The sequence below is a fragment of the Zonotrichia albicollis genome, chromosome 16 (genome assembly GCF_047830755.1).
Source record: "Zonotrichia albicollis isolate bZonAlb1 chromosome 16, bZonAlb1.hap1, whole genome shotgun sequence".
Classification (NCBI taxonomy): domain Eukaryota; kingdom Metazoa; phylum Chordata; class Aves; order Passeriformes; family Passerellidae; genus Zonotrichia; species Zonotrichia albicollis.
In genome coordinates, this window is record NC_133834.1 from 3,113,682 (window position 1) to 3,137,139 (window position 23,458).

Consider the following 23,458-nt stretch of genomic DNA (forward strand, 5'->3'; position numbering starts at 1 on the left):
GTGCAAATAAATTTGTATTCTGAGAGTTTCACCCCTCAGGGTAAGTTCAGAGGGAAAGCAGCTGCTCCTTGGGCTGTATCATGAACTGTTGGTAACTGATTCCTGTTTGATAAAAGTGATAGCATGGGATTGCTTCTTCCTGGCCATTAGGGACAGGCTGGACAAGGGGCTGAGAGGATGTGTTTTGATTTGAAAGACTATCTGAGCTTTGTGTGCCCTGTGGCTGTTTCTGGTTCTCAGTCAGGCTGTCACCAGGGGCTGGAGGTGTTTTGGGCAGTTTTCCATCATTGCACAGCACTGTCTGACATGAGACAGGGCTGCAGCTTTCTTTCTGTCACTGCCTCAGGTAACCCAAAATTTCCATCAGAACTCCTTTCACTGCCAAAACTGGGAGGTCATTCTGAGTGGGAATAAGCTTCAGACTTTTAATCTGTCAAAATAAAGGAAAACTTTCCTTCTTAAATGCAGCTCAAAAGGAGCATCTGTGGGTTTGGCCCCAGCTCTGAGCTTCCTCATGCCCCAAAATCACACCAGCACCTGGGGCTGGGCACTGCTGCCCACCTGAACAGCAGGGAGGGTGAAAACCACTTCTTGAGCAACATGAGGAATCTCCCAAGAGCTTCAGTGGTTACAGGAAGGCTTTCAGTGTTGGAAAACTGGTACTGAAGCCCAAAAGCTCCTGAACTGGGTGGGGAAGGTGATCAGGCATTGGAGTGTTTTGTTTTAGCTCCTTTTCCACATACCCAGTTACAAACAGATCACAGCTCAGTCTGAGGGGGGCACAGAGTGTTATCAAAGTGTCTGATGGTCTGTGACTCCAGACTTGAAACTTCCACAGTGAAATAACTGCAGTCATGGACACCAACACAGGCTCTGGTCACTTCTCTTAATCCAGCCACATTTACCTTGTTCTTCAAGAAAAATAAATTCACAGCCAGCTTTTGCCATCAGTACATTTCAATAAAAACAAAGTATAAAGGCAGGCAGCAAATGAAGAGATGGGGTAGAATCAATAAGGCTCACATTGTGGGTATTTTTTTTCTTTTAATTCACATTTTGTCATTGGCCCTTTTGAAATAGTCATCTCCAAATAAATGGGGTTTGTGTAGAAAAAAAATATGCTTTCAGAAGGGATCTCTACCAACACTTTAAAAGCTGTGTTCCATAAGAATAAAGAGCTCCACTTCCCACACTAGATGCTCTCTAGTGTGGGAATACCTGCTCAGAGTGAGCTGGGTGATGGGGGCTGAGACAAGGCTCTTCTATCCCTACTCCAAGCTGTGCTCTTGTCCCTCCTTTCTGCAAGTGGGAACTGAGCACAGCTGCAGCTTTCCTATCATCATTGTTCTTTATTGTCTGGCTAATCAGAAAGATGCCAATTTATCGTCCCCCTGATCAGTTCTCTCCCAGAAGATTGATTTCTAACCTTCAGCACAGCAAGAAGCACAGAAACAAAGTGAGTGGACACAGGTTTTACTGCCTGATGTACGTGAGGGGTTTGTCAGCCACCAGGACAAGCTCACCAGGCTGACCTGGAAACAGGACTTGGTTTTTGAAGAGCTACGGGACAGCAGAATCCCTGCTTCCTCACTGAGGAGAAGGCATTGCAAGTGTTAAGTTTTCCCAGTCAGTCTTCCTGCTTTCCACAGGGAGGGCTGAAACGCTGCAGATTCTCCAAAGAGAAGTGGCAGAAGGAAAATACTTTAAAGAAACACTGGCCTAAGATGTGTTTATGTGGAGTGCTGCACCAGTAAGGGCTTGGTTTATCTACTGGCTTTTAGATCTACCTTTCATAAGGGCTCAATGAACACAGGCGGAGGCCAAAATTGATTTTAAAAAGGTTAAAACTTAAAAAAAGTTGGGAACAATTACAAAAATGTTGCTTAGCAGCAGCCAGCCTCTGACCAGTTCTTTCAGTAATGGCATTAAAAAAACAACCTGATTAATAGCTCCAGACATTGTGCTAGGCAGAAACCTTTCCTCAGTGGTAACAGCTCCCTTGCACCTTCCTGCTGCTCCTTCACTGTCCACTGAGAAAGGCCAGGTGTCCTTTGGTGCATCTGTTGGCATAATGACCTTTTTCACCACACTGGAAGAGAAAGAGACAGGAATTATTGCAGGGATACAGCTCTTTCCTCCTAGCTGCCTTTTGTTAAGGCACCCAGCAAGTGCTCCCATTTGGAAGCTTTTCCACACGTGGAAGATGCAGCATTTAGCAGGTGCAGTGAAACAGGGTGTCAGGAGGGACAGGATTTATGGGCTGCTACCAGGAGCAAAAACTGCTTCTATGCTGGGAGTAACCTGATGCCATGTTATTCTAAGACTACTCCATGTGATATGCACCATATCCATGGGGACTCTTCTGATCTTCATGAATAAACAAAGAAAAGCACCTCTGAACTTGAGAAAGTCACAGATTCGTGACTTTGCATCTTGAAGCTACTCAAACACACAGAAATGCCAGTACCTGGTGCAACAGCCTTCTCCAGATCTGTAATTCACTTGCAGATTAAAGAGGCAGCTATTAAAGGTTTTCAGTGAAATGGATTCAGCTATTTAATATCCCTCTCCAATCACAGTGACTTTCACCCAAACATGCACCTAAGGCTCAGAGGTGACATGTAAAATGTTGTAACTGTCAGGGCAAAAGGGACAGGAAGATTCTTTGTCCTTTTCTAGTGACTGTGGCTTTTGTGGAAAAATAAGGAGATGGAAACTTGTGTCCAAATTTTTCTGGTGCTCCTCAATGAGCAACCAAGGTGAACAACTCATTCCTTGCTTTGACACCACATTTACAGCTCAAACACTGAGCAGGCTGTGCAAACTTAATTTGCTACTTTCAATGACCTTCCGGGAGAAGAGAATCTACACCCACCAGTGTAAGCAAATCAGCTTATGAGACAAAAATTTCTATTAACTCTAATTTTGAGATGTGCAGCTTGGCAGTCTCCTTCCAGTCTTTGGGTCAGGGTTTTCCTGTTTATTAGCAGACAGCAAAGTCCTACAGAATTTGTCATTGTCACAGCAAGGCAGCGACCTCAGAACTCAAGGCCAATTCCCACAGCTGTATCCAGGCACCACACAGTGTCTACTGAGCAAAGCTCAGAATTCTTTTTAAACTGTGAAAAAGCCTTTTTGCCTTCCCACCTGAGCCCTCCCCTCTGCATTACCTTGTAGCAGGTGACCTGCTCCAACGGCCGGGGTCCTCTGTTCCCACTGTTGTTATTTTGAGATTGCATGACTCCAATGACTTGGGGTGTCCTCTGTTGGGTAGGAGAAGAGTTCTGACTCGTTAAGTGCATCAAGGATAAAGATCTTTGTGGTTTTTATTTTGTTAAGAAGGGAAAAGAGCACCCCATATGTCAAATGATCAATTTTTCTCCAAATCTGTGTGTGGGTGCTCAGCCAGCTGGAGCAGCAGAAAGAAGAAATCAAGCACTGAGCTTACAAAGCCCAGTGATCCTGTTTTTCTCTGGAAAGCAGATTTGGAGAGTAGGTTCAGGCTGCTAAAATATCATTGCCATCACGGAGGGATGTCACCCTGATTACAAAACCTGGCAGACTGCTGCACAACTACATCTGATGTGTTTCTGTGTGGCGTGGGAGTGTTCTGTGACATGATCTCCATGTGAAGTTGGAACAATTGTGGGGTTTCATCACTACAATGGCACTCAGGGTTGCTCACTGTTTAATTCTCCCTTCCAAACCCCAGAGCCTGGGTGCCCAATTTTGACCACTTGACAACCTAATCTATTTTAAAGCACCGTGGGAGAGCTTTGAGGGTGGCTGTGTGGGGAGGCAGGGAATCTGGGTACCTTTTGCTGTGTTTGTGTTGGCTGAGGCAGTGGTGGTTGCTCTGTGGTTCCCATTGGCAGTTCAAACCGAGGGCTGGTTTAGATGGAAACAAGAACATTGATTCTCAAATCATATGCCAACATTTTATCATCAGCTCAGTCAAGTAACTCCAAACAACAAAACATTCAGCCAGTTAAATCTGGCTCACAGGAAACAGACCTCCCCCTCCCCACTTCTCTTTACATATGTGTTGCATATCCCTCTGCCTTCTGGAATATAAATCCATGTGATTCCACTGCACTGATGGCACCTAATCACCATGCCAGTCTCACTGGGAACTCCCTGGAGAGGCCCTGCCCCATACCACAGACGGGTTTGGGTTGGAAGAGATTCACAACTCATACAGTTCCAACCCCCCTGCCACAGGCAGGAACACTTTGAACTATCCCAGGTTGCCCCAGCTCCATCTAACCTGACCTTGGACACTTTAAGGGATGGGGCAGCCACAGCTTCTCTGAGCAACCTGTGCCAGGGCCTCACCACCCTCACAGGGAAGAATTTTTTTTCTAATTCCTAATCTAAACCTACTCCCTTTCAGTTTGAAACCATTCCTCCTTGTCCTGTCACTACATGCTTTTGTAAATACTTTTTCAATCCTCAAATCAGTAAAAATTTGGCCCAACTAAACACTGGCAAATCTCCAAACCATTGGGAAGCACGGGAGCACCCTCATTTGACATGAACCAGACCACAGGGGAAACACAAGGCTGCAGGGCAGGCCTGGAGCATACTCACTGCATGAATTTACAGGCAGGGCCCTCTGGACAGAATCCCACCAGGTAATTCACACAAATGACTCTCCGAGTGTGCCGATGTCTGCACAGGGGACCTGCAACAGCACAAAGCTCAGCAGTTCCCACTCCATACATCCACATCCCAGCAGAACATGCCAAGATGGAACAGCAACACTCCCCCTTGATCTGCAGGCACAGGAACTGTGGGAGGCACATACCGTGTTTGCAGAAGCCTCTGTCATACCAGGGACAGTCTTTGATCTTCGACTCCGGGTCAATGTGCAAGAATGGACATTCCTTGTTACTGCATTCCCCTGTACCAAAGGCAAACACACTTCTCAGTCACTTGTGCAGGTCTGAGATCAAAATGATTCTCAAAACATTACCTGGATCGTGTAGCTCCCACAGAGCTGTTAGCAACATTTGTAACTTCAGGCACAACAGTCTCACTGCCTGCCTTAACCTCCATGAAGAGCTCCAAGGACTCACCCCTGGTGAGCCAAGTTCTACCAGACTGGATGATTTATGTTTTTAAAAACAATGGGGGAACTAAATCTGAAAGAGCAGTCATGGTAACAAAACCCCAAACACTTAGTGCACCAGAAGTGTGGAGAAACTACAAATTGCACACTAACCTCAATCCAAGGAAACCTACAAGACTGTAAGTTTCTGGCACCAAGTTGCCCCATTATGTCCACATCTCCAGAGCTGGAAAGCAAGTGCACAAAGGTTTTGCACACCTATGCCCTCTGCTTGCTCATCAACTCCCCAAAATCACAGTCATGCCAAGCCCAGCTGCTCAGCCTACTCATCTCATACCCCAAAAAAGTGAACTAAAGGCAAAAAAAAGCAGTAAAAACAGCAGTTTCCCCCTTCTTCCTGCAAGGGACAAGCAGTCAAGTAAAGACACCTACAATACATCACAAATTTACGTGGATAATAAGGTGAAGCAGATCTGGGAAAATGTCAGCCTAACATCAACCACAGAAGAATGTAATGCCATGAGGAGGAGGATCTTCTTCAGACTCCCACACCTGCAGGAGCTGCTTACCAAATTTGGAGTAGAAGTAACACTCAGGCATCTTGGTCATGTCATACTCGTGCAGGAACTCGCACTGGTCTCCCTTTTTGCACAGTCCTCGTAGCCAGTGTTTACAAACAACTGTCTTTTCCCCACTGATGTGTCTGAATGGGCACATGCCTCCTGTGGAAGGGTGGGAGAAGGGAAAAAAGAACAATTAAAGTGTGTCACACAGGGCAACAGCAATCTCTCTGCAAGAGGGGTTTCAGAAGACATCACCTATGATTTTAGCCTTAAGTGATAACAGCAAACAGGGAGTTCTAAAACATCCCTGTGATACCCTCTAATGAGCTTCACAACAAAGTTTCCAGCTCTTAATCCTGGAAACTACAATCCACAGCAACTAAGACACAGATCCACTGCAAAGTCAGCTTATGGCGAGTTCAAACCTTCCTTTAACAGTAGCTTTGTTTCTTTACTTCCCAGCTCCCTTAAAAAATACCATTATTTCCCAATTGCTGCAGATATTCCAACATCCTTCAGTTTCCTCCTCTATCTGAGTTACCCCCTCAGTTTTACAAAACAAGAGCACTATAACCAGTGCTGGAAAATCTGTTTTCACCCCCCATCCTGTAAGAATAATTGCCTTTTCCAATATTCCACACCACTTGCCTTTTCCACATGCCGCCTTTAAAAAAAACTCACAGACAGCTGCGCCCGATTCTGTGGAGAGAATAAGGAAACATCATTTATTTTATCAAAGCTTCATGGCAACCTTTATCTGTTTTCTTCTTGAGGGACAGCAAGGGGAGTTTGCAGATTTGGAGGTGCTTCTTTTGCTTTTCAGCTGTTTAAGTTCTCAACTGGGTTTTCCTCTGCTGTTAAGTCAGTCCTATCACAGAATATCCTGAGTTGGATGGGACCCACAGGAATCATCAAAGTCCAACTCCTGAACTCTGTATTTGTAATCATGGCATTAAAAGTTTTATATTTCTTTACCAGAAGTGCCTGAAACAACATTAGCACGTTATCCCTTGCAGATTCTGACAAAGAGGGACATTCAAGGGAGTTAAACACAAGTTTAGTAGCCCTGCCAGAAAAACCCAGCAAACTGTGAGTCTCCTGAGTCTGTGTGAGACTGAAGGAAAGAGAGCCAGCCATGGATAAACCTAAAGCAGATGACTCTCCCCATCGAAATACTTCATCTACCAAAAGGAAATGAAAAAGGAAATATAAAGTACTGTGCAGGAGAGTGATGTTTATTTACAGCAACATCTCAACTTTACTTTTCCAGCCTGGCTAGCAGTAACTACGAATTTCACTAAGTAGAAAAGACAAACATCTGGGTTATGACAGAAACTTCACGGGGAAAGCAGAAGTTGAGTAGATCTACGGGTAAGACCCGAGGAAGACGCTCAGATCCCTGCAGACCTCCCAGGCACCCCAGCCCAGCCCTGCCCGAGCCCCCCGCGGAGCAGAGAGCCCACACGCACTGTCCATGCCAGGGAAGGGGAGCGGCTGTGCCCCCAGCTGCTGCTCCACGGCCAGCTCCAGGTCGAACGTGATGTGATCCACGCTGGCGATGAGCTCTTGCATGGTGGCAGCTGGGGGCCGCCGGCAACGGGAAGGTAGGGGCGGAATGGTGGCGGTGTTGGAGGCGGCGGGCGGGCGGGCCCGGGCGGGCCCGGCCCGGCCCGCTCCACTCCGCGCCGGCAGCGCCTGCAGTGAGGGGAGGCGGCGGCGGCAGCCCCGTGGCCGCCCCGCGCCGCCCGCCCGCGGAATGACGGGACCCACGGCGGGCACGGCCGCCCGGCGGGCAGCGCGCGCGCTCCGGCCAATCAGCGCTCGGGACGCCCTAGCCCGGCGGGCAGCGCGCGCGCTCCGGCCAATCAGAGACCAGCGGGGACACGCCCCTTCCGTGCGCGCAGGCGCCGTGGGTCAGGGGCGGGGTGAGGAGGGACCGTGTGAGGGCAGGGCCAGCTCCGGGTTTGGTCCCGCTCCCGGTGCCGGTCCTGGCTCTGTTTCCGCTCCGCACCCGCTCGCTTCCGGGACCGCGGGCACATCATGGGCTCCCTGCGGCTCCTCGTTCCCCGCTGGTGCCGCTACGCCTCTCCCGCTGTTCTCCGGGCGCGGTGCGCAGCCCCCGGGGTTGGAGCCGGGCAGGCGCCGCTCCTGTCCCGGCCCCCAGGCCAGGGCCCGCTGCCGGGCTGGAGAACGTGCAGCTCCTCCCAGACCTCCTCCAAACTGTCCGGCAGCGACCCGAAAGACATCAGTGCTGGCAGCTCCGCTGGAGCTGCCGAGGAGCAGAAGGATGACGATGATGATGATGATGAAGGTGTGGAGTTTGGGACGCTCTCTGATAAATTTTCCTCTAGGAAATATTACCACAAAACCACAGCGCGCTTTCGGGATTTAAAGCTTCGAGAAGAAGGAGAAGAAGAACCAGAAAGAAAACCTCGACGTGGCCCTAAGAACACTCCATACTGGTACTTCCTACGGTGCAAGGCTCTCATCAAAGAGGACAAGGTTTGAGCCCAGCTCTTCTCTTGTTTTTAATAGCACTGATGAAAGATGCAGCTCTGACTTGCTGTGTATCACTTGGTATCTTTACAGAAAGAATTAAGATAAGAATTTCCTGTAGAATCATAATAAAACAGTTTGGGTTGGAAAAGACGTTAAAGACATCCAGTTCCACCCCTTGCCATGGGCAGGGACACCTTCCACTATCCCAGGTTGCTCCAAACCATGTCCAGCTTGGCCTTGGACACTTGCAGGGATCCAGGGGCAGCCACAGCCTCTCTGGGCACCCTGTGCCAATGCCTCACTTCCCTCACAGTAAAGGATTTCTTCCCAATATCTAACCTAAATCTCTCCTCTGTCAGCTTAAAACCATCCCCTGTCCTGTTACCACATGCTCTGCTCCAAAGATCCTCTCCAGCCTTATTGTGAGGAGCCCCACACTTTGTAGCACTTGCACTACAATCTGCCCACAGCTGCATTTATTAATATCCATTGTAGTTGATTCTCTTGCTGCCTCATGATGGATTTTTGTCATCCTTGTAGCTGGCAGAGGCTCTGGAGCTGTTTGAGGTGCAGATGCTGAAGGAGGAGCGTGTCCAGCCAGAAGAAGGCAATTACACTGTTCTCATTGGTGGCTGTGGCAGGGTTGGCTACGTGAAGAAGGCATTCAGGCTCTACAATGATGTAGGTTTAACTTCTCCCTCAAAGTATTTTCTAAGCTAGAAGCATTTCAAGCATTCAGTTATGTTCATTTGTCTCCAAAATGCCTTTGCATTAGTGTTGGCATCTTCATAGCCTGAAACTCTTAAAAAAGTTAAAAAATTCAAGCTGTCCTTTTGTAAAAAAGCCAGTTTCAAGTCCTTCTTCTCTTCCTTCAGATGAAAAAGCGAGGGCTGATCCCCACAGAGGCCACTTACACAGCCCTGTTCAACGCCTGTGCTGAGTCCCCCTGGAAGGACTCGGGGCTGCAGAGCGCCCTGAAACTGCGGCAGCAGCTGCAGAGCAAAAACCAGGAGCTGAACCTCATCACCTACCACGCCCTGCTGAAGGTCTGTGCCCTCTGCTCAGACCTCAGGATGTGCTTGGATGTACTCAAGGTAAATTGGTTACTTTTCTCCTATTAAACCTATTCTGTGCTGTGGTTAAAGCTCCTGGAAGTTGGCACGTTGCATCAGGTTTTGATTTCATTTCCAGCAGAGATAATTATAGATCATGTGTTTCTGTTTAATTGATCCTTATTGTCATACAGTGAAATTGTATGTACCAAATACAATTGGTATTGGTACCAAAGTCTAAACTTAATTACCTAAGAGGAGGCAGTTTTGACTTTAAAACTGGCTGGGTGTATCTAAAACTTGTTACATCTATCCCCAGAAGAAGAAGGTGGTTTTTGACTTCACCACACAGGGTGACTGGGAAGCTTAATGCTCTCTCTGCTCTTTTCAGGAAATTGTGCAGAAGGGCCATGTCCTCACAGCTGAGACCTTCAGCTTCCTTCTCATGAGCTGCATAAAAGACACCGAAAACGGCTTCAGATTTGCCTTGCAGGTTTGTCCTCCTGTTCTGAAAGGGGGGAAAGTGCTGCTGTGTTTAACTCATCACGTGAATGCATGGAAAGCAGTGGGGTGAGTGAAATGGGAGGAGTTCAGCTCCTCCTTGCAAAAGTTCTGCAAGCCAGACTTTGCTCAGGACATGTCATACATTGGTAAATAACCCTGGATCATCTCACAGGGCTCTCCAGCTCAAGGTCACTGTCCTTGTCATGCTGTACATTCACTCCTTCTCACACAGATCCCATTAACAGATGTGCTTACAGGCTGCTAGAGATGCTCCTGTTATTTAATATCCATCTTCCCCTGTTCAGGTCTGGCAGCAGATGAACAAGCTGGGAATCAAGGCTGACAGCCACACCTACAACCTGATGCTGCGCGCGGCCAGAGACTGCGGCATCGGCAATCCCGCTGTGGCCTCCAGGCTCCTGCTCAGCCCCCCGGAGAGCTCACCTCAGCTAAAGCTGCTGCCTGGCAGGAAGGAAAAGGTGAAAAATCGGAGGAAGAAGGGATCAGAGAGTGCTCCTGTCCAGCTGGATGTGGAAGCTATGGAAAAGCAGTTATTTCAGGAGAGTTCGGTGCAGCCCGAGGAACGGATCCAGCCACAAAATGAAGATGTGGCTGGGGCTGAAGCAGAACCAGCTGCTCCTGACAGCTCCAGTGTCACTCACAGCAGGGCTGGAGCCTTGATGAGGAGAGCCCAGAGTGAGATGGGGCAGGAACAGCCACACCCAAGCCAGAAGCTGCCTTTGTGCAACCTGCCCAACTTGCTGGATTCCAGGGTGGCTGACACAGCTGTGGTTTCCCTGGGGACAGTGGCCACACCGTCCCACAGACTGGCTCTGATGGGGGATGTGGAGGGATTCTTAAACAAAATGAAAGAGGACAATGCAGAGCCCAACATTAAAACATTCACATTACTGGCTGAGCTGGTGGAACCTCAAAGTCCCTCAGAGTCCTCTCTGCTGGCATTGCTGGATGATCATAAAGTAAAAGTAGATGTGACCTTCTTTAACACTTTGATGAGGAAGAGAAGTAAACTGGGAGACCTGGAGGGAGCAAAGGTGAGAGAAAAACCTCAGAACCAGCCTCATCACCACCTGATGTCTCAGGGGTCTCTTTTGCTGAGACCCATTTCTCTGTCCACAGTAGAAACTGGGATCTCACACCATTTTTCACAAGGTGGTGCTTGGGTTAATTTCTGAGTATTTATGGATTCTGTTCTAGCATGTCCAGCTCCCTGTCTGGAAAGCTACAGTAAGAATTTTTGGGAAGTGATGCCAACACTTGTATCTTGCAGAGCATGCTGCCAGCTCTGGTGAAGAGGGGACTGTCACCTAACCTCCACACATTTTGTAACCTGGCAATTGCCTGCCACAACCAGCAGGATGGACTGCAGCTGCTCTCAGATTTGAAGGTAATCAAAGAAAACTCCTCTGCTGCTTGGGCTCTGAGCTGCAGGAAGAGGCAAAGTGAAGTGTTAATGCTTTTTAAAGACCTGCTGAGGTTTTTGTGATGAGTGGTTTTGTTCTCTGCCCAAAAGAGCAGCTCCAGAGTAGCTGGAGCTTAGGTGGTCTGTCTCAGTTTGTGCTGGCACTGCATGAGCTGCTTCACAGGTCCTGTGATGAGAGCTGTAAAAAGTAAAAAGTGCCTCTCTGCCTTTTCCTTCCTGCACTATTTAGAAGATAACTTGTTTACCCATAGCATTTGCTCTTTGCAGAGGTCTGGAATAACCCCCAACAAGCACATCTACAGCAGCCTGATAGCTGCAGCAGTGAGGCAGCTGGATTACAGTTACCTCACGGAGATCCTGCGGGACATGAGGAACACGCAGGTGCCTCCCAATGAAGTCATCATCCGGCAGCTGGAGTTTGCAGCACGGTACCCTCCCAAATTTGACAGGGTAAGGAGCCACGACTGGCAGGCTGTGAGGGCATAAATATCATGGTTTAATATCTGCCTGAGTGTCCTCTGGGTTTGCCTGGTCTGGTTGATGATTCCTTGATCACTGTTTCTTTGTAGCATCTTGTAGCTCCTGCAGGCTGGTGCTGAAGTGAGCTCTCATCTAACAGAAACTTGTTCTGGTGGGTTTCTCTTTGCAGTACAAGCACAGAAACCCATACCTGGAGAAGATTGATGGTTTCCGTGGCTACTACTACCGCTGGTTAAAGGTGATGGCTGGAGAGGAGACCCCCCACCCCTGGGCCAAGTACAGGACAGCAAAGCCTGGGGGGCAGGACAGCGAGGCAGAGGCTGTGCAGGAAAAGGGAGCAGGATGCTGAAGTTTCAAGTTCTTCCAGCACAAGGAAGATGCATGACTTGCTTCTTTAAACTGGCTTGTAGTAAAGCTGCTTTGTGTATCCCCAACCCCCAGTTCTTGCAATAGTTACATAATAAAATATTTCCTTTTGTTTTAAGGAGGAGCAAATACATTTTTAGTGAATTTCCTTCAACTGCTGAGGATTAGATGGGCTGTAGTTTAGCAAACCCTTTACAAAACAAGGAAGAAGCAAAATCAGAGTTAACAGGGGTTTAGTTCATTGCTGGTTTTGTCTGTGTCTGTACTTCACATGTGACCTCTAAGTCTCTAGACTGCTGGCATTCCTGAAGGGATCTGTGCATTAATTCCAGGCTACAGACCTCAGCAGAGAATTCCAGTGAAATGCAGCTCCCATCTGCACATGGTCAGGGAAGAACCCAGACTGGACATTTGGGAACTGTCATTCTTTTCCACACAGCCTTTTAAATGGACTTAGCTGAGAAAAAACCCAGAGCAGCTCAGAATGTGCAGAGCAACCTTCAAGCACCCAGAACACATCCAACAGGAGAAGAGGGGCACAGGAATGTTTCACCAGAAGAACACAGCACTCTCTCAGGAAGGCAAGCTTTATTTCAAAATAAATGGCTACACAAAACCCTACTCCAAAGCACCCCCCATTTATGCACGATCCAGGTGATCATGCTGATGCTTTAATTTAATACAGAAATAGCCCATCACAAAATGGCTGTAATTGCACTCATAGTCCATTGAGGAGAAGGAGGAGGGTGTCCCTCAGAGTTCAAAAAACAAGTTTGATGGCAAAAGGCTTCACCCAGAGCAGCCTCTGCATCCACAGTGAGTGCACTCAATGATTCTGCCCTGAAAAACAAACATGAGGAGGGTGTTAGAGCCAAGCACAGCCAGAGCAGCAGGCTCAGACCTCCAGGCAGGGAATGGCTCTGGGTGGGAAGGGTTTCCACAGTCTGGTGTTATTTCCCATACTTTTAACAACCTTACATGAATGCCAAAGCTGACAGTAACTTCAGCACCAGCTGGACTCCAGTTCTACCAGCAAAGGCACAGGAAATGACCAGGAAGAGCAGCACTATCCCCTCTGCTGTCCCTGGGCTGGGAGAAGTCACAACTCCTGCAGGGCAGAGGAACAAGCTGTACACTCACCACTTCCAGCTTGCTTTTGGGGACCCTGCAGATGCAGTTGGTGCCAAAGTTGGTGTCCCGAGTCTGGATGCAGCGCAGGCAGCAGAGGTTCTCATAGCCCTGCTTCTTCCACTTGGCTATCAGGTTTTTGTCAGCATAGCCCTCCTTGATGCAGTACTCATAGAGCTCTGGGGGGAGCAGACAGTCACAAGTTATCAGGAGATACCAGCTGTAGTAACCAGCAGGCAGAGCTGGGCAGCTGCCAAGCCTTCCCTCCATCCTCCTTCCCCAGAAACCTGCTCCCACCAGCTCCCAGCTCAGTTCACAGTGAACACCCCCCTCACTCCAGTTTGGCCCTGCCCTCCTCACCTCTGCTGATTGCTTTCCTCTTGTAGAAGAGATCAAAGATGTAACGTGTTTTCTGGTGGTGGATCCTGAAGATGGGCCAGAGAGACTCCACTTTCCTCTTCCCTTCGTGTGGCTCTGTCTCAGCTGGGAGGGAACACAACCACCAGGTGACCAAGTGCTTCCCTCACCCACTGTGCAGTGAACTGTTCCAAGAACGTTCATAACTTTATTACATGGCAGGAATAAAACTGAGATTAATGAGGGAGGAGACTCAAATGAGAGAGACCTGACCTGGAAGAGCTCCTTTAGGATATAAAACCAGTGGTAAGGGGATGACATGACCCACACTGGGATCAGAAATGACTTCACCTTACAGGAGCTACCACACTCCCATGAGCTTCATCCCCTAATCAGCTGTAACCAAACCTCTGTGCTGCATAACCCCAAAATTAGGGACCAGCATGGCCCAGGATCAACCTGCAGCACCACTGGAGGCACAGACACAAAAAAGGTTCCCCTGTATTCATGAAGCAGTTCTTGTGAGCTTGTTTTGGGGTCCCATCCCTGAGAACACCCACTCACCTTCTCTCATCTTCTGGTCCAGCTCGTCCAGCGTGGGCTCGATCAGCTCCCAGCCATCCGGGGGAGGCTTCCTGCTCCTCTTCACTTTGGGCATTGCGTCGGCAGCGAGAGGGCCAAAGGGCGAGGGGAACTGCCAGCACTCCCTCAGAGTCACTGGGGAAAACGGAAGGAAATCAATTGTCAGATATATTTCTGCTCAGGTTTCTCTGCCCCTTTCCGTTTTTCACTACAAAAATAAAAATGAGCTTTTACGTGAAAAGCTCTGTGACTGCCGCACGATAAGTCAGTTTTTCTCCTCAGCAAAGCGCGGCAGCCGCTCCTTCTCCGAGCTGACAAATCCGGTCAGTTCCCGGTGATGCAGAGGCCGCCGGCCCGGCCCGAGAGCCCCACAACGGAACCCGGGGCCGGCGGGCTGAGGGGAGGCCGCAGGTCCTGGTTCCGATTTCTGTGAGGACCTCAATCCCTGTCTCTGATCCTGGTCCCCGTCTCTCTCCCCGGATCCTGATCCCAGTCCCTGTCCCTATCCCGGTCCCGCTCACCGCCGCTCCCGTCGCGCCGCCGCCGCCGTCACCCGGGGTCCTCTCGCAGCCGCCCCGCCCGTGGCCGCGCCCCCTGGGCTGCCCCGCGCGCTGCCTGAGCAGAGCGCTCCCCGCCGCCCGCGCCGCCGCCCCGAGAGAGCCGAGAGCCGCTGGGGGAACCGGCCCCGCTGCGCTGCCCCGGCGGGAGCACCGGGAGGGCGGCGCTGAGGGCAGTGCAGCGGCAGCGCTCGGGCAGCCCAGCGCGGGGGCCTGCGCTGGGGGCGGTTCCGGTTCCGGTTCCGGCGCCGCTCGGGCCGGGGGGGCCGCGCCGCCATCGCCGCGATGCCGAAAGGTGGTGGGGGCCGGGCCGGGCCGGGCGTGCCCCGCGGGGAGCGGCGGCGGGGGAACACGGGACACGGGAGAGGAGGGGGCTGAGGGCTGTGTGTGCCGCCCCGGCCCCGGCGCGGGCACGGCTCGTGCTCGCCCCCGGCTGTGGAGATGCCGCGGCGGCTCCGCTCTCCCGCTCTCCCGGCCTTGGCGGAGCCTGCGGGGGTCCCTTTCCCCCTCACCGGGCCCCAAACGCGGCTCTGTTTGCGCTCTGGGGAGGGTCTCGGGATCCCTTTCCCCGTTCTCGGGGGCTCCGGGGGCTCCTCGCCGCGTTCTCCCCGCCCCTCACGGCGCCGGGCCCGGTCCGAGCCCCCCAAAGCGCCGCGGCGGCAGCGCCTGGGGGTGCCCGCGGCTCCGGGCCCGCTCCATGTGCTGGGACGGGAACTCCCCCGGCTCGGGGCGTGGGGCTCACGGAGCCGCGGGGAGGGCGAGCAGCCCCACCGGGGGTACCGGGGGCTGGCGGCCATCCCGGCCGGGGCTCGGGGCGCCAAAGGCGGCTCTTTGATGCTGCCGCGGGTTGGGCGTGCGGAGCGGGCACGGACTTGCTGCTGCTGCTGCTCCCGGTGTGATTCAGGAGCGGGGATGGGGCACGGCCGGGCTGGATCCACCCAGAACCTTCTCTCCATGCACCATCCGCAGAACTGGCTCTCGCGAAGCCGGGCACACGCGTTACAGCCAGCCCGCATCGTTCCTCCTCCTCCTCCTGCAGCTTGCTCTGCTTTGTTTCATCAGCAGCTCCCAGCCTTTAGCACCAAACTGATTCTTGCTTAGCATTTATTGAACCCCACTTCGTTTTGGGTCCATTTGCACAATGATAGGAGATGGGGCTGAAGCTTTCACGTGGTTTTTGTGAAGGCAAAGAACCATGGCGAGTTATAACCCCATTTTTCTTATTTAAATGCCTGTAACTCAGGATTTCCTGCTCTTCAGTTCATTGCACAGATTTCAGTGTTTGATTCAGACCTTTTTATTTTTGGAAGAAGAGGGACTTTGGTCATTTTCCCCCAAGTCAGTGGGAGTTGTTGGATTGGTGGCAGAAGAGTGGATTTTGGCACTCACTGTTTAATAAAAAAGGGAGGGGTATAAAGAAGCTACTAATAAATTTTTACAGGATTTTTTAAAGTTAATTTTCCATTCCCCCCCCCCCTAAAACTTTGATTTTAAGAATAAGAGATTCCATCAGTATCATTCCATTGCCTTCCATCTAAATTCTTTAATTAGTCTGTTTAAAGCTGAAGACAAATGTGTTTGAATGTGGGCCTGCCTGGGCACCACTGGGCTTTGCTGCAGGTGAAATGTGCAGGTGATTCTGCTTGAAAAGTGCTTCACAGAGGTGGAAAAGAAGCATTATCCCTGCTTTCAGATGGGGAAACTGAGGCACAGAGCTGCTCAGTGGTGTTGGACCAGCTCCCTGTGTCTGATGTGAGGTTTGATGCTGAGCTCCCATGGGCTTCATTCTTCCATCTGCTTCTTTTTAGGCTTTTAACATAAAATAATTTCTCTTTAGTTGCTTCTCCCCCCTTATCAGCAGTGTTTATTTGCAGTTATGAGCAGTTTGTGTTCCTTGGTGCTGAGCCCAGTGTGGAGTTCTGGCAGAGCTGGGTGAGGAGCCCTGGCCAGGCTGGGAGCACAGTTTGGCTGTTTGGGGTTGGTGTGTCCCAAATGTCACTGCTGTTCCCTTGGGGTGATGTCAGGAGCTGGGCAGGGAGCTCCTGTCTCCCCAGGAGCATTCCCAGGGCTGATCCCCTTCCAGAGGGTGTCATTGTTCCCAGTGGGATGGCTGGGAGCAGACAAACAGACAAACTCCTGTCTGTCTGCACCAAAGCTTTGGTTGTGCTTAGGGTGGGAGAGCCCATGAGCTTCCCCAGGGACAAGAATTTGGTCTCTGCACTTGCCTGTCTTTTGGAAAAATATCTCAGGAGTTTCTGTAAAGCTTCACAGTGAGACTTGGGGACAGAACTAAGGCATTGTGAGAGTTTGTCTGTGCTGAGCCAGGAGAATTGGTCAGGAAATGTTGGATCTCTGAGGCTCCCAGTGCAACAGAGAGCAGCTCTCCCATGGATCCCACACAGTGCCAGGGAGGGAGGGATGGATGATCCCTCATCCCTTCCCGTCCCTGTCAGGTTCCCATTGTCCTTGGCAGGTGAAATGGGGAGGATGAGGCAGATCCAGAGTTCCCTGCTCCTCCCATGGCACTCCAGGCCTGCTGCAGTGGCAGAGCTGCCCTGCCAGAGCTGTGTGAGTTGTGCCAGTCTCTCTCCCTCACTCAGGGCTGTGGGTTGGCTCTGTCCAACTTGCTTCCCAATTCTTTGGGCTGGAATAAGCAGAGCAGTGGCTTGAGGGGAGCATTAATGGCTTCAGCAGTTCATTAATAGCAGAATCTGGAACTTGGGGCAGTGCCAGCCACAGGGACTCCCCTTCTGGGTTCCTAGAGCTTGTTTTTATTTTTCCTAATAAAGCAATGAAACTGGAGGCTCCTTTTAGCACTTCTTCAGCTCCCATTGTAATTCCCAAAGCTTTTGTCCAATTAGCTGCCTAGTTTTTCCTGGCACAGTGGGAGTGGTTAAGGAGCCAAGCTTGTTGGAATGTTGGTTGTAACCACAGGAACACACTGTGATTCCTCCTGTGCAGGAAATTGGGATCTGCTGTGGGACTGAGCATCCCCTCCCAGCCTGGGAAGGGAACTGGAGAGGCACAGGCAGGGAAGGGTGATGTCAATAATCCCAATTCCTGTGCATCTCACCTAAAAATCTTGGAGCATTTCACCAAGTTCACTGAGGGGTTTTGTTTAGGGTCTATCAGAGGAGTTATTTTGGTTTGTCCTGTCCACACCTAAAATCCAGGGAGTGCTGCAGGAGGAGCAGACCTTTCTGGAAGTTAGCACTGAACCATTTGTTATTTTTATTGTTTTGTGCAGGTAGAAAAGGAGGCCACAAAGGCCGGGCAAGGCAGTACACGAGTCCTGAGGAGATTGATGCCCAGCTCCAAGCAGAAAAGCAAAAGGCAAGGGTATGTGTTTGCTCCTTTGTGTGTTTTCTGTCCTAATTCCTGCCTTTTCCAGCCTGGTTTTCACTGCTCAGGAGCAATGGCAGCTTACCCAAGTGCTGCAGGTCATTCCAGCAGTGATCACAGCATGGATCCCAAACATCTCCAGCTGGGGAGGCTCCAGGATGTCACCCAGTCTGGTTCTGAGGCCTGGGAGAGCACCCAGGGCAGCACTGGAAGGTTGAAGGACAGGAATCTGATTACACAGCAGCTCTGGAGGTCTTTCCTCTCCATATTTTATCATTTCAGTCTCCAGTGTCAGCTCATTTTTTGTCCATGTTCTGCAGTTTGGCTTTGGAGAACAAGAGCCACATCTTGACATGTTACTGTATATTGACATTATATTTGCCTCTTTCTGTCATAGATTTATGGACCAAACTCCTTTGACTTCTTCCTGGACACATGATTTTCATATTTTCCTCTGCTTTGTGGGAGAGATAAGAGTTTTCTGTGTGGGTGTGTTTCTGTGCCCCAGCATTGGACTGTAACAGCTCCCCCCACTCCCACCACAACCTGAGTGCTGTCATAAAACCCTTGGCTACTTTTGGGGCTCTTGCTCTCTTTATTCCCAACTTATCACAGCTCTGGGGACACTCTGATGTTTTCTGTGACTTTCTGGAAGTGCTGCCTCAGCCCAAATACACAATTCCAGCTGAGGCCTCACAGCACTGACCACAGGAGGATAATTACACCCCATGTAGGAAATCCTGCTGAATACCTCTGAGATGACTCTTGAGCAGTTCTGAGCCATAGTGTTGAGTCCTTTTTAATGTTTTGCCCAGCTGCAACTCGAGATGATTGTTTGGTTTGCTGCTTAGCCACATATTCCAGCTTCATGTTGGATTTCTTCTTCCAAACTGTAACTCCTCTTGGTTAGTTTCTGATCCCACCTTCTTGGTTTCATGCCATATTTCCAAATTCTGAAACCACTGATGAGTCTCATCCTGTTTTCCAAAATAATTCCAACTCCTACCAGTGTGATCTCATTCACAAACCGTGTGAGTGTTCTCTGCTTCCATGTTGTTAATAAAAATACTGGAAGTGGAACACAAAAGCAGGACCCACTTGAAATGTGTGTCTTGTTTCACAGCAAACCAGAGAGCTGCTCTTTGAGAAGGATTTATTTTTTGTGATGATCCATATGACATAGTGATGGTTACATCTAACATTGATACATTAAGGAAAGCTTGAAAAACCCCCTACAATTAACAAAATTACTCCTCTTACTGTTCCTTGCTCATCCACTTTGCTGCTTGCTTGATGAGAGATGTTGGTATGTAGACAAGCTGTTCACACCCATGCTTGTTCTTCTTATGATTCAGAAATTAATTCCCAGGTTCTGAATGGTGGAAGCTGTTTTAAAAAGGCTGTAATTCCTTGGATAATAATATTCAGCTTGATGGTTGTCAGTTTTCTCCTCTAGGTGTTTTTATTTATCCACAGGATAAGCTCTAAGCTGCATCCATGTAGTTTCCAGTCTCTGAGGTAGTGTGCACTGGAAACCCAGGCTAAAATTCTTCTGGAGAGCTTTGATTTGGGGAAAGTGAAGTGCCAATGGTGTCTTTCAGAGTCATTTTCCTGTTAGAGAGAACAGCAGAGCTGTTTGGAGATGATGCTGAGGAAGAGCCCTCATCCTGTGACAGCCAGACCCCCTTGGTGGCACAAGGACACCTCAGGAGCACCAGTGCTCAGAGCTGGCTCATCCCCCCAAAATCTCAGTTAAGAGCTGGGTTTGGGGTTTTTAGTGACATACATTTCCTCTGATTCTGTAGGAAGAGGAGGAGCAAGAAGAAGGAGGAGAAGGAGCAACAGGGGACCCTAAAAAGGAGAAGAAATCTTTAGATTCAGATGAGAGTGATGAAGATGATGAGGATTATCAGGTACTGCATTCTCAGGGCACTTAATGCACTAACACTTGGGCTGGGGGGGAGATGCACACTCTGGATTCTGAGCAGAGCCACCTGGAGTGCATTTTTATAGAACTACTTCTAGAAACCAAAAAACACTCACTTGACAGCATTTTGCCCTCCGAATGAGAACTTGTGAACATTTACAAATGAAATACAGAGGCAACAGGATTTTTAAAAAGGCTGAAGGTGCCTTGATTCATAAATGGTTTTTAGTAAAATGTTGCCTTGTGCTTTTGGGGTGCTTTGCAGTGTGTTTGGGGTGGCAGAGCTCCTCAAGCTCCCTCCTGTTCTTGACCCGCAGCAAAAGCGCAAAGGAGTGGAGGGGTTGATAGACATAGAGAACCCCAACCGTGTCATTCAGACAACCAAAAAAGTCACTCAGCTGGACCTGGATGGACCCAAGGAGCTCTCACGACGAGAGAGGTGAGTGTTCCCTGCTCACCCTGCACTCTCACCCTGCAGTTTGGTGCAGGGAGGTGATTCCCCTGCTCTGTGGCAGTGTTTCAGAGACATCCTTAAAAGTGTGTGGCTGCCTAAAGCAGGCACTGAGCAGCAGCAGACTGAGCTCACTGTGCTTCAAAATGTGGTTCCTTAGAAACTTCACAGGAGTTGTCTGTCCTCTGGGCTATCCTGGAGCCAGGCAGCCTGCCCTGGTGCTCTGAGAGAAAGGGATTTAGGCCATTCCTTTCCTGAGGTTTTATGCCAAAAATCAGACCTAACAGAAACCCTGAAATCACACTGCTGTGAAAGGGATTTAGGCCATTCCTTTCCTGAAGTTTTATGCCAAAAATCAGAACAGAAATTCATGAACCAGAGCTCACTTTGGATCCACTTGGATCTTGCTGCAGAAGGTGCTCTAGTAACAGGTAGCAGTTTCCCAGATTCCAAATATTTTTATCTGGCCAGATTAATTACCTGAAACCCAAAGTTTAATCTTCTAGTTTCATCTAGCAATGGTGAGGTTTGGAAGGGAAGGTTTAATCTTTTTTATTTGGGATAGATTGCTTCAGCAGAAGGACACCTTTGAGGGTAAGGCAGGGAAAAACATGTCACAGTTCTTGTGATGTGGGGCTAAATCATTTCACCTCCTAGTGTGCCTGTGTCCTTACTTAGCTGAAGGAAGGTAGAAATAATCTCTCACCTCACCCCTGGTCAAACCCTGCAAATAAACAGAACCTGTGCTTGAAAAGTGGTGAAGAACCCCCAGTTTTGGGGTTTTTCCTGGTTGGAAAGCCCCACTCTGCCTGTTCCTGTGGGCTTGCCTGGATACTCTGGTGATTGGTGTGTTTCCCTTGGGCAGAGAGGAAATAGAGAAGCAAAAGGCAAAAGAAAGATACATGAAAATGCACCTAGCTGGGAAAACAGAGCAAGCCAAGGCAGACCTGGCCCGATTAGCCATCATTCGGAAGCAAAGGGAAGAAGCTGCCAGAAAGAAAGAAGAAGAAAGAAAAGGTTAGAGAATAATTAATCATTTTCTCCTACCTTTCCAAGAGGCACACATCCCTCCTCTGAGCCTGTGTGGTGTTGCTGAGTGTCATCAACTCCCCTCAGCAAAGCCAGGCTCAGCTGTTTCCCTCTCATCAAGTTCTTGCTTTATAAACAAGAATTGGACACGAGAAGGGAATTGCCCTGGGTATCCACCTTGTCCCCTGCCTCCCAGGCAGTGCTGGCTCCAGTTTGGGGGTTTGGCAGGCTCCTTGTGCTGGGTGATTTGTGTGGTTTGCACGTGGGGATCTGAACTGCCCAGGGAGTTCCCAGCACTCCTTCCCTGGGAGGTGTGAACCAGCAGTCTGAGCACGGCTCCTTGGTGCCTTCCAGAGAAATTTGGGCATCAGGGTGATTTGGGGACACCTGGAGAGAGGCCAGGGATGGAAGGGAACAACAAGAGGGGCTGTGCCTCTTACCTCTGAGAAATTGATGGGAAGGGTGGGATTTTTTCATTACCCAGCTGGCAGGATTCAAATCCCTGGGGCTGCCAGGGCTCCCCCAGTGCCTGATGTGCACCATGAAATGATGAAACTCTGTTTGTTGTTCTCCTCCCCAGCAAAAGACGAGGCGGCCATGGCAGGTAAAAGACTGCAGTCACTATCCCTTAACAAGTAAGCACAGGCCATGCAAGAGGAGGAAACACCAGGGAACTGTGCCTGGTCCTGCCAGGAGCTCTGCCTTCCATCGCTGCCACGCAGGGCACCCTGCAGCATTGACCTCACCTCCACCTCCAAGAGACACTGACGATGTGTTTGTCCTCATCCTGGCACAGATTTCCATTTGGGGTTAGGGGCAGCTGCTCTCTGCAGTGCAGAGCTGTGCTGGACAGCAATTCCCTGTAACAGTTTGGAAACATGAATGTTTTTGCTGTTTTTAGGATCAAGAAGTCGTAGACGGTGGGAGGGGGGCAGGGTGGGAGGGGGCTGTGTGGGAGGGGAGGTGCTTCAAATACTAGATTGCAAGAAAAATAGATTGTGGGGTCGTTTGGGGGTGGGGCATGGGGTGGGGAACTGACTTGGTATGAAATCCCAAAGGATAATGTATCTGAGGAATCCAGTTGGCAAAGAGCCCATCAAATTTTGCTGCAGGGCGTTGCAGTATAAGCTGGGAGCCTGACTTCATGGACATCTGGAGTGCCGTTCCTTCCTGGATTCATCCCTCCTTTCTTGCAGCCAGTCTCCCCTTTTCCCTCCTCTTCATTTTCTTTTTCTCCTCCTTATTAGGGATAGTGCCAGTTTTTAACCACATCATCCTTTGTTTAAAGGAGAAAAAACAACATTTATTGTGTCAGATCCAGATGGAAAAAAAACAAAACAAAACAAAAAGCAAAAAAAACTTGATCAAGTTTAAAAACCACCGAGAGAACTTGTATATTTGGCTGATTAAACTGTAAGTTATCAGAGCTGCTGTGGCCTCGTGTGTGTGTGAAGGGCACAGCTGGGGGGTCCTGGGGGAGCTCAGCTGCACTTGGGGGCTGCTGGTTGTGCTGTGGGGTTTGTTGGCTCCTGAGCACACACAGCCTGAGGGAAAAAACTTTTCCTGCTGATTCTGATGGATGTCTTGCACAATCTGTTTACCACGGTGGAGGAAACAATTACCCTCAGGCCGTGTCTGGCCCCGTCCCCCGTCAGAAGGGGAGTCACTGCACTGTCACCTCCTCTCAGATGTCACTGCACTGTCACCTCCTCTCAGATGGCTCTGGAGGGGAGCAGCTCCAGCCTGCTGTGCCCCAGGGGTTTGGGAGCCCTGCTGCCAGCCTGTGCAGGGACACCAGTGCTTCCCAGACTCCCCAAAGGCTGAACATCCATCCAGCCCCAGGGCTTGGAGCACTGGAAGTCACTGGGAGAGGCGTTGCAGCTGTGGAAATGAAGGGTGACAAACCAAGGATTTGTTCTTGTGCCTGGCTGAAGGGATTTGGGCACAAGGGTGTGACACAGGACTGTGCCCCAGGGGCTGGCACTGTGAGCTGCTGGCTCAAAGCAAGCCCAGATTTGGGGTAGGAAATGCTCCCAGGGAGCTGTGGAAGGTGAGCAGGTGCTGCAGGAGAGGTGCCTGTGCTCTCAGCTCCAGGAGGGATGAGCT

The 23,458-nt window shown here is 50.0% G+C and overlaps 4 protein-coding genes across 6 annotated transcripts; 2 read left to right on the top strand and 2 right to left on the bottom strand.

Annotated features, from left to right (window-relative positions):
* Positions 1–867: 867 nt before the first annotated feature.
* Positions 868–7,438, bottom strand: CPSF4 (cleavage and polyadenylation specific factor 4). Of its 2 annotated transcripts, XM_005487425.3 has the most exons (8): positions 7,104–7,434; positions 6,283–6,333; positions 5,641–5,793; positions 4,808–4,903; positions 4,591–4,684; positions 3,816–3,888; positions 3,171–3,263; positions 1,827–2,089 (listed from the first exon to the last, which is right to left on the bottom strand). In XM_005487425.3, exons 1-8 carry the CDS (start codon positions 7,204–7,206, stop codon positions 2,021–2,023), a joined length of 732 nt encoding a protein of 243 aa, XP_005487482.1. In that variant the 5' UTR covers positions 7,207–7,434; the 3' UTR covers positions 1,827–2,020. The 2 variants fall into 2 exon arrangements, with proteins under 2 accessions (XP_005487479.1, XP_005487482.1); XM_005487422.3 differs by lacking the exon at positions 3,816–3,888 and having other exon boundaries at positions 868–2,089; positions 7,104–7,438.
* An 86-nt stretch (positions 7,439–7,524) lies between these two features.
* On the top strand, positions 7,525–12,730 carry PTCD1 (pentatricopeptide repeat domain 1). Its single transcript, XM_005487421.4, has 8 exons — positions 7,525–8,136; positions 8,674–8,814; positions 9,009–9,227; positions 9,577–9,678; positions 9,995–10,744; positions 10,981–11,097; positions 11,401–11,583; positions 11,783–12,730. Exons 1-8 carry the CDS (start codon positions 7,675–7,677, stop codon positions 11,960–11,962), a joined length of 2,154 nt encoding a protein of 717 aa, XP_005487478.2. The 5' UTR covers positions 7,525–7,674; the 3' UTR covers positions 11,963–12,730.
* Positions 12,551–14,715, bottom strand: BUD31 (BUD31 homolog). Of its 2 annotated transcripts, none has more exons than XM_074553087.1 (5): positions 14,568–14,715; positions 14,029–14,181; positions 13,468–13,590; positions 13,120–13,286; positions 12,551–12,819 (listed from the first exon to the last, which is right to left on the bottom strand). In XM_074553087.1, exons 2-5 carry the CDS (start codon positions 14,120–14,122, stop codon positions 12,769–12,771), a joined length of 435 nt encoding a protein of 144 aa, XP_074409188.1. In that variant the 5' UTR covers positions 14,123–14,181; positions 14,568–14,715; the 3' UTR covers positions 12,551–12,768. The 2 variants fall into 2 exon arrangements, with proteins under 2 accessions (XP_074409188.1, XP_074409189.1); XM_074553088.1 differs by lacking the exon at positions 14,568–14,715 and adding an exon at positions 14,281–14,546.
* Positions 14,716–14,742: 27 nt separating this feature from the next.
* On the top strand, positions 14,743–22,778 carry PDAP1 (PDGFA associated protein 1). Its single transcript, XM_074553086.1, has 6 exons — positions 14,743–14,898; positions 17,851–17,942; positions 19,751–19,858; positions 20,190–20,311; positions 21,189–21,340; positions 21,933–22,778. The coding sequence occupies exons 1-6, from the start codon at positions 14,889–14,891 to the stop codon at positions 21,989–21,991; spliced, it is 543 nt and encodes a 180-aa protein (XP_074409187.1). The 5' UTR covers positions 14,743–14,888; the 3' UTR covers positions 21,992–22,778.
* Positions 22,779–23,458: the final 680 nt, after the last annotated feature.

Coding starts and splice junctions, on each gene's coding strand:
- PDAP1 (XM_074553086.1), top strand. Junction 17,943..19,750: donor CAGAAAAGCAAAAGGCAAGG/GTATGTGTTTGC, acceptor CTGATTCTGTAG/GAAGAGGAGGAGCAAGAAGA. Junction 20,312..21,188: donor GAGCTCTCACGACGAGAGAG/GTGAGTGTTCCC, acceptor TCCCTTGGGCAG/AGAGGAAATAGAGAAGCAAA.
- BUD31 (XM_074553087.1), bottom strand. CDS start 14,122: ATGCCCAAAGTGAAGAGGAGCAGGAAGCCTCCCCCGGATGGCTGGGAG. Junction 13,287..13,467: donor GAGGAAAGCAATCAGCAGAG/GTGAGGAGGGCA, acceptor TGCTCCCCCCAG/AGCTCTATGAGTACTGCATC. Junction 12,820..13,119: donor CCAAAAGCAAGCTGGAAGTG/GTGAGTGTACAG, acceptor TTTGTTTTTCAG/GGCAGAATCATTGAGTGCAC.
- CPSF4 (XM_005487422.3), bottom strand. CDS start 7,206: ATGCAAGAGCTCATCGCCAGCGTGGATCACATCACGTTCGACCTGGAG. Junction 3,264..4,590: donor CCTGCCTGTAAATTCATGCA/GTGAGTATGCTC, acceptor CCTACCCAACAG/AGGACACCCCAAGTCATTGG. Junction 2,090..3,170: donor AGCAGGTCACCTGCTACAAG/GTAATGCAGAGG, acceptor TTTCTCTTCCAG/TGTGGTGAAAAAGGTCATTA.
- PTCD1 (XM_005487421.4), top strand. CDS start 7,675: ATGGGCTCCCTGCGGCTCCTCGTTCCCCGCTGGTGCCGCTACGCCTCT. Junction 9,228..9,576: donor TGTGCTTGGATGTACTCAAG/GTAAATTGGTTA, acceptor TGCTCTTTTCAG/GAAATTGTGCAGAAGGGCCA. Junction 10,745..10,980: donor GAGACCTGGAGGGAGCAAAG/GTGAGAGAAAAA, acceptor TGTATCTTGCAG/AGCATGCTGCCAGCTCTGGT.